Source organism: Cydia fagiglandana, chromosome 26, assembly GCF_963556715.1.
Source record: "Cydia fagiglandana chromosome 26, ilCydFagi1.1, whole genome shotgun sequence".
Taxonomy (NCBI): Eukaryota; Metazoa; Arthropoda; class Insecta; order Lepidoptera; family Tortricidae; genus Cydia; species Cydia fagiglandana.
In genome coordinates, this window is record NC_085957.1 from 2,573,187 (window position 1) to 2,582,202 (window position 9,016).

Consider the following 9,016-nt stretch of genomic DNA (forward strand, 5'->3'; position numbering starts at 1 on the left):
ACACAGCTCGCGCGGGCCTCCACCGAGCGGCTCGAGCGCTGCGACGACGCCACATCACACCACGTGCTAAGCGAGACCACGAGCGCGCAAATGCTCACTGAACACAATTCACCATTGAGTGGTGTAAAGCAACATAAACTAGTGCGCAGTGGTGAAAAATCATATCTATGTGAAATATGTAAAAAAAAGTTTAGACGATTAGCTGAATTAAGCATTCATACACGAGTCCACACCGGCGAAAAACCATATCAGTGTGAAATATGTAAAAAAAAGTTTACTCAATCGAGTCAAGTAAAAATACATAAACGATGCCACACTGGCGAAAAACCATATCAATGTGAAGTGTGTCAAAAAAAGTTTGCCCAATCGAGTCAATTAAAATCACATAAACGATCCCATACCGGTGAAAAACCATATCAATGTGAAGTGTGTGAAAAAAAGTTTAACCAATGGAGTGGATTAAAATTACATAAACGATCCCACACTGGCGAAAAACCATATCAATGTGAAGTATGTCAAAAGCAATTCAGAGACTCCAGTGTTGCAAAGATTCATAAACTAATACACACTGGCGAAAAACCATTTCAATGTGAACTGTGTGAAAAAAGATTCACTCAATTGGGTCATTATAAAAAACATAAACGAATCCACACTGGCGAAAAACCGTATCAATGTGGACTGTGTGAAAAAAGATTCACCCAATCGGGTGCTTTAAAATTACACAATCGTTTCCACACTGGTGAGAAACCATATCAATGTGAAGTATGTGAAAAGAAATTCACTCAATTGGGTAGTTTAAAAGCACATAAACGACATCACATTGGCGAATAACTATATCAGTGTGAAGTATATAAAGAACAAATCAGAGATTTGAGCATTGCTATCAAGCTAATACAGCGAGCATTTTACAACATTAAGGAATATTTTGAATACGATAGTGATCATATTGTATAACACATAGCTTTTAAGTCACGAAACTAGTTAATTTAGATACTAACTTAAATAGCTATTAGTTCGAGGTAGTACCTAACCAATTAGTTAAAGACATAATTTGCATGTAGCTAGAATAGGTAGTTATTTAGTTAGTATAGGTATTTAAGGGGCTACCTGTGGTTTTTATCGAGTTTTGACAAGTTTTGAATCGCATCTCCTACATTTGCAGTAGTACATATTGATTTATAATACAAACGGCTATCGGTTCTTCAATCGTTCATCTCCATTCTTGTCTACCGGATTTTGAGAAAAAATAATACTTATTTTTTTATGATCTTTTGAACATTGTCTAAAAAACACTTTGTAATTCGATTGTTGTGAAGGATCTTACATACACTCGGCGTCAAAAAAATCGCACCTTGCCATGAATTCGTTTCAAGCAAATATAGCTCTTATCTAATGCATTGTACCCTGTCAATATTGGTATCATTTGAAAGCTCAATTAATGGACTTTAAAAAGATAAGTCGGCATTATCCGTAAAAACAACTATCGCCGAACATAGGCGTTTTGTTTAAAAAAGGACCGAGAGCCAATTTTAATCGGTCCGTTGTTGTGCAATCCGGGAGGGGTATAAAATGGAGGATAATGGTTAGTTATGGTTTATTCGCTCTTCAGAGGTCACTGAGGTTACTAATGAACCGTTACAGCAAGAAAAAACCCTTGGACATGGATACCAGTCCAGAAGGAGCAGCTCAAGAGGTGGCACTGCTGCAAACAAGACTATGGCAGTAAGAATTTGTTGAAAGATTTAACATAAACGGTTTTCGAGTGCGTCGAGTCTTGCTGGGGTTCCAGGTGACTGGTGGTTACATCAGAAGGCCTGGACCTGGAAGACAACACTGCTCTTCCGCTAGAGACCATCGGTACAATGTATCGAACTCTTTGCAGAACCGTTTCTCCGAGGCTGTTGAGCTGCAGCAGCAGCTTCAAGCAGCTCAAAAAACAGCAGTAAGCATCTCTACGATCGGAAGAAAGCCGGAAGAGAAGAGGATGTTGCCCCGTAGAGCTGCTACAGGCCCCCGATTAAAGCAATAGCATCGAATAGCCAGGAGGCAATTTTGCCGACTGCACGAAGATTGGACGTTTGAACAATAGACGAATGTCCTCTTTTCCGACGAGACGAGGGTGTGCCTTTACACCAACGACAGGTGCAGGGGGGTGTATAGGAGGCAGGAAGAGCAATTTACGCAAGCCTGCACTGAAAAAATCGTCTGCGTAGGGGTCGGATCTCACATGTTCTGGGGCGGCATTTCGATCGACGAGTAAACTGATCTCCTGTGCATTTCCCGCACTGAAGGTGGTCTCAGCCAGGGACCCCTGACTGCTCGGCGTTACATAACGGTGTTCTAAGAGGAGCATGTGTTCCCATATGATGGTTTTGTTGGACCCAACTTCCAGTTTATGCATGACAACGCCCGCTGTCACACTGCGTTGTTTGTGTGAGACTAACTTTGGGAGGTTGGGATCACCGTAATGGAGTGGCCAGCAAGGAGCCCTGACCTGAACCCAATCGAACATCACTAGGATCAGCTAAACCGGCGGGTTTGGTCGCCTGATCCTGCTCCTGCCACTCTCGACTTCAAAAGGCCATTATTGAGGAGAGGAACAACTTTCCTCAAAAACGCACCGTGGCACTCATGACAGTCATTACTGATCACATGGAACCTACTCGGAGGGTAAGAGGAGGCAGCACTAGGTTTTAAGTTTAGTTTTAAGTTTGTTTTTTCCGTATCTGTTGATTTTGTAGTGTTTTTATTCTTTGCAATTTTAACCTGAATACACGTCGATTCGTTTTTCCTGAAAATTTTCTTTTTGTATGGGGTAGATCGTCCATTTTACGACATTTTCCAATAGAGGGTTTCATAACCTTTCAAATAAGGCCCCATAGTCTTATCTTGCGTGTGCGATTTTTTTGACGCTGAGTGTATATCAAATCGACATATTTGGGTCGGTCTTTGTCGTCTGAAAAGTTATGGCCAGAAAACCAGTTTTTGGCCTAAAATTGTTCAATTTGATGTCAAATATCTCAAAGACAATAAATGCAATAAATGAATTATGAATTAAGACAACGAACTTTGAAGTAAATATGGGATACTATATTACTTAAAGCCGTTGCTGTTAATATGATAAGCTACAAAAAACATTTGAAAATTAAGGGATTTTGATCGAAGGTCATTGGCGTGGGGGGGCTCCCATAGCTTTTAAGTCACGAAACTAGTTAATTTAGATACTAACTTAAATAGCTATTAGTTCTAGAACCAATTAGTTTTAAGACGTAATTTGCATGTAGCTAGTTAGTTAGTATAGTTAATATAGGTATTAAGGGGCTACCTGTGGTTTTTATCCATTTTGACAAGTTTTGAATCGCATCTCCTACATTTGCAGTACAGATTGATTTATAAGACAAACGGCTATCGGTTCTTCAATCTTTCATCTCCATTCTTGTCTACCGGATTTTGAGAAAAATTCATACTTATTTTTTTATGATTTTTTTGACCAGTCTAAAAAACACTTTTCGTAACTCGAGTGCTGTGATGGATCTTACATATACATATGAAATCTACATATTTGGGTTCGTCTTTGACGTCTCGGGAAATGTAAAACTAATTAACACAAAAGTAATTTAAAGCTTTTTAAATATATTTAATGTCATCTTAGTACATAATATGTCAATAAAGTATTTCTATTGTATACAAACATAAACTTATACGTACTGGTAAAAAAACTTTACCAACATCAAATATGTAAGAAAACGAGGGATTAGGTGAATTGAGCATCCATTAAAATCACATAAGTAAACTGGCCCACACTGGCGAAAAAATATCAATGTGAAGTATGTCAAAAGCAATTCAGAGACTCAAGTACTACTAGCAAACTAATGCACCTGTCAAAAGTAAAACAATAGAAATCCTTTTTGAGAAAAGTATAGTGCAGTGGTTCTTCTTAAAGACTAAGAATATCGAGACAAGTGGTTTACAAATGCCTGAACATATAATAATAATAATAAGTAAACATACATAATTGATAACATAGTAGCTAGTGTGATTGTATTGTGTAATAAAGTTGTATTTATTACTATTATTCTGTGGGTTTTATTTCATTTTCATACCCTTCTCTCCCTCGTAGTCAAAAATTTGCCTTTGAAACTATAATATTTATACTCACCGCAAAGCTAAGAGGCGAGCCAGGTCATAAAGCCATCTCTTTCACCAGGCTGTGTCTCATGAATCGTGATAGCTAGGCAGTTGAAATTTTCACAGATGATGTATTTCTGTTGTCGCTATAACAATACCTAAAGACTGAAATCAGAGATGATAAGTTACTATAACCGGGCAATCGCAATCGTTTGCAGAAAACATTATCTTTTCCACATATCAGCTATTTACGTTTCGTTTCGTTTTTAACAAATGATTTTCACCTTGGCTTGGCACCCTGATATGTTTCAATGTTGTCGTGCATTTAGGAGCAAAAATATTGAGTTACTTACACCTAATTTCAATTTGCGACTTATATTGCTCTAAGTCGATACCGACTAGCTTCGGGTGTCGCCGAACTGCGGGCATTTGTGCCTTGGCAGTTGGCAGTACTAACTAATACGTTAACGTAAATTATAAATGCAATACAAAATATGATAACATTTTCACAGATGGGACACTCGTTGACACAGGTGGGTGTCCGCTGGCTTTGGATCGCGGAGGAACACAGCTCGCGCGGGCCTCCACCGAGCGGCTCGAGCGCTGCGACGACGCCACATCACACCACGTGCTAAGCGAGACCACGAGCGCGCAAATGCTCACTGAACACAATTCACCACTGAGTGGTGTAAAGCAACATAAACTAGTGCACAGTGGTGAAAAATCATATCCATGTGAAATATGTAAAAAAAAGTTTAGACGATTAGTTGAATTAAGCATACATACACGAGTCCACACCGGCGAAAAACCATATCAGTGTGAAATATGTCAAAAAAGGTTTACTCAATCGAGTCAAGTAAAAATACATAAACGATGCCACACTGGCGAAAAACCATATCAATGTGAAGTGTGTGAAAAAAAGTTTACCCAATCGAGTCAATTAAAATCACATAAACGATCCCACACCGGTGAAAAACCATACCAATGTGAAGTGTGTGAAAAAAAGTTTAACCAATGAGGTGGATTAAAATTACATAAACGATCACACACTGGCGAAAAACCATATCAATGTGAAGTATGTCAAAAGCAATTCAGCGACCCCAGTGTTGCAAGGATTCATAAAATATTACACACTGGCGAAAAACCATTTCAATGTGAACTGTGTGAAAAAAGATTCACTCAATTGGGTCATTATAAAAATCATAAACGAATCCACACTGGCGAAAAACCGTATCAATGTGGACTGTGTGAAAAAAGATTCACTCACTCGAATTCTTTAAAATTACACAATCGTTTACACACTGGTGAGAAACCATATCAATGTGAAGTGTGCGAAAAAAATTTCTATCAATTGGGTAGTTTAAAAACACATAAACGACATCACATTGGCGAATAACTATATCAGTGCGAAGTATATAAAGAACAATTCAGAGACTTGAGTATTGCTTTCAAACTAATACAGCGAGCATTTTACAACATTAAGGAATATTTTGAATACGATGGTGATCATATTGTATAACACATAAATAGTTAATAGTTCTAAGTAGTACCTAACCAATTAGTTTAAGACATAATTTGCATGTAGAAACACTTTATTGACAAACTATGTCCCGAAGATGACATTTATACGAGAACATTGCCCAGCCATGGGCGTGCATGTGATTACTTACATTCTACTTAAGGGGCTCCCCCACGCCAATGACCTTCGATCAAAATCCTTTAATTCTCAAATGTTTTTTGTAGCTTATCATATTAACAGCAACGGCTTTAAGTAATATAGTATCCCATATTTACTTCAAAGTTCGTTGTCTTTGCGAAAAGTGAAAACTAATTTAATGTCATCTTCTGGACATAGTTTGTCAATGAAGTGTTTCTATTCTATATAAACATAAACTGAAAAAAAACTTTATCAACATGAAATATGTAAGATAAGGAGGGATTAAGTGAATTGAGCATCCATTAAAATCACATACGTAAACTGGCCCACACTGGCGCAAAAATATCAATGTGAAGTATGTCAAAAGCAATTCAGAGACTCAAGTACTACTAGCAAACTAATGCACCTGTCAAGTAAAACAATGTATAATAATAAGTGAAAATACATAATTGATAACATCGTAGCTAGTGTGACTGTATTGTGTAATAAAGTTGTATTTATTACTATTATTCTGTGGGTTTCATTTGATTTTCATACCCTTCTCTCCCTCGTAGTCAAAAATTTGCCTTTGAAACTATAATATTTATACTCACCGCAAAACTAAGAGGCGAGCCAGGTCATAAAGCCATCTCTTTCACCAAGCTGTATCTCATGAATCGTGATAGCTAGGCAGTTGAAATGTTCACAGATGATGTATTTCTGTTGTCGCTATAACAATACCTAAAGACTAAAATCAGAGATGATAAGTTATTATAACCGGGCAATCGCAATCGTTTGCAGAAATCATTATCTTTTCCACATATAAGTTATTTACGTTTCGTTTCGTTTTTAACAAATGATTTTCATCTTGGCTTGGCACCCTGATATGTTTCAATGTTGTCGTGCATTTAGGAGCAAAAATATTGAATTACTTACACCTAATTTCAGTTTGCGACTTATATTGCTCTAAGTCGATACCGACTAGCTTCGGGTGTCGCCGAACTGCGGGCATTTGTGCCTTGGCAGTTGGCACTAACTAATACGTTATCGTAAATTATAATTGCAATACAAAATGTGATAACATTTTCACAGATGGGACACTCGGTGACCCAGGTGGGTGTCCGCTGGCTTTGGATCGCGGAGCAACACAGCTCGCGCGGGCCTCCACCGAGCGGCTCGAGCGCTGCGACGACGCCACATCACACCACGTGCTAAGCGAGACCACGAGCGCGCAAATGCTCACTGAACACAATTCACCACTGAGTGGTGTAAAGCAACATAAACTAGTGCGCAGTGGTGAAAAATCATATCCATGTGAAATATGTAAAAAAAAGTTTAGACGATTAGTTGAATTACGCATACATACACGAGTCCACACCGGCGAAAAACCATATCAGTGTGAAATATGTCAAAAAAGGTTTTCTCAATCCAGTCAAGTAAAAATACATAAACGATGCCACACTGGCGAAAAACCATATCAATGTGAAGTGTGTCAGTAGGGTAGATATGTATGTTCTGCCTCAGTTTAGGTATCTATGTCCCCCCCGCGGGGTGGGGGGGAGGGGAGGGGGAGGGGGAGATTCCCCGCGGGGGTGGGGGGCGTGACCTTGAGGGGAGTGAACCTGACCTTGAGTGACCTTGACCCTGAGTGGCCTTGACCTTGAGGGGGGGCGTGACCTTGAGGGGAGGGGAGGGGGACCTCGAGGGGGAGGGGGACCGGGAGGGGAGGGTGCCTAACGGGGTGAGGGGAGAGGGGAAGCGCCTCGGCGACACGTGAGCAAGGTCAATGCCGCGGGTGGGGTGAGGGGTAGGGTGATGGAGCGAGAGGGGAAGCGAACAAAATATGTGTGACAAGGACAAACGATAATAGCGCTTTCGCTGTTACTCCTACTGAAAGATACATAAGACTATCCCGTTCAGTCATTTCCCCCCACGCCTCATGCCAGATGGCAAACAAGCAGACGACCCCACCTGACAGTAAGCAGTCACCGTAGCCCATGGACGCCTGCGAATTCAATAGTTTACACGGATGCACTTTTATTTGCGGTTGGTTTTGTCGCTTGTGCTTATCAAATGTATGGAGTTTGTAGTTTACCAACTGTAAAGGGGTTTTTCTTTTATTATACCACATTGGTGGCAAATAAGCATACAGTCCGTCTGATGGTAAGTTGTTACCGTAGCCTTTGGACGCCTGCAACTCCAGGGTGGATACAAGCGCGCTGCCGACTGCCCAAAGATTCAATAACTTTGTTTTAAAATATGAGGCTTATATCGGCGTTTTTTTTAATACCACGTCGGTGGCAAATAAGCAGACGACCTCGCCTGACAGTAAGCAGTCACCGTAGCCCATGGACGCCTGCGAATTCAATAGTTTACACGGATGCACTTTTATTTGCGGTTGGTTTTGTCGCTTGTGCTTATCAAATGTATGGAGTTTGTAGTTTACCAACCGTAAAGGGGTTTTTCTTTTATTATACCACATTGGTGGCAAATAAGCATACAGTCCGTCTGATGGTAAGTTGTTACCGTAGCCTTTGGACGCCTGCAACTCCAGGGTGGATACAAGCGCGCTGCCGACTGCCCAAAGATTCAATAACTTTGTTTTAAAATATGAGGCTTATATCGGCGTTTTTTTTAATACCACGTCGGTGGCAAATAAGCAGACGACCTCGCCTGACAGTAAGCAGTCACCGTAGCCCATGGACGCCTGCGAATTCTATTGTTACCACGGATGCATTTTTATTTGCGGTTGGTTTTGTCGCTTGTGCTTATCAAATGTATGGAGTTTGTAGTTTACCGACCGCAAAAAGATCCAGATTTTTTTTTTATATACTACGTCGGTGGCAAACAAGCATCCGGCTCACCTGATGGTAAGCAGCCACCGTAGCCTTTGGACGCTTGCAAGTTCAGACTTTTGAAACCTATACATCATCATCATCATCATCATCATCATCATTATTATCATTAGACCCTCAGGAAAACCTCGACAGGGGACACCTCCGGCCCCCCTGCTCATGTAGTATTTAGGGTTTCTAGCACACTTATTTACGGTTGATTTTGTCTCTTTTGGTTATCAAATGTAGTTTGTAGTTTGCAGACTGCAAAAAGGCCCAGATTTTTTTTTTTTTTAAATAATACGTCGGTGGCAAACAAGCATCCGGCTCACATGATGGTAAGCAGTCAACGTAGCCTATGGATGCCTGCAACTTTAGAGTTGTTACATGCGCGTTGCCGACTGCAAAAAGGTTCAAT

General features: G+C 40.2%; 2 protein-coding genes across 2 annotated transcripts; both read left to right on the forward strand.

Moving 5' to 3' along the window:
- Positions 1-9: 9 nt before the first annotated feature.
- Positions 10-2,910, forward strand: LOC134677573 (zinc finger protein 678-like). Its single transcript, XM_063536049.1, has one exon. The coding sequence runs from the start codon at positions 91-93 to the stop codon at positions 829-831; it is 741 nt and encodes a 246-aa protein (XP_063392119.1). The 5' UTR covers positions 10-90; the 3' UTR covers positions 832-2,910.
- Positions 2,911-4,244: 1,334 nt separating this feature from the next.
- LOC134677574 (zinc finger protein 678-like) lies at positions 4,245-5,639 on the forward strand. Its single transcript, XM_063536051.1, is given in 1 exon segment — positions 4,245-5,639. A coding segment is annotated over 1 exon segment (741 nt). The 5' UTR covers positions 4,245-4,783; the 3' UTR covers positions 5,525-5,639.
- The last annotated feature ends 3,377 nt before the right edge of the window (positions 5,640-9,016 follow it).

Coding starts and splice junctions, on each gene's coding strand:
- LOC134677573 (XM_063536049.1), top strand. CDS start 91: ATGCTCACTGAACACAATTCACCATTGAGTGGTGTAAAGCAACATAAA.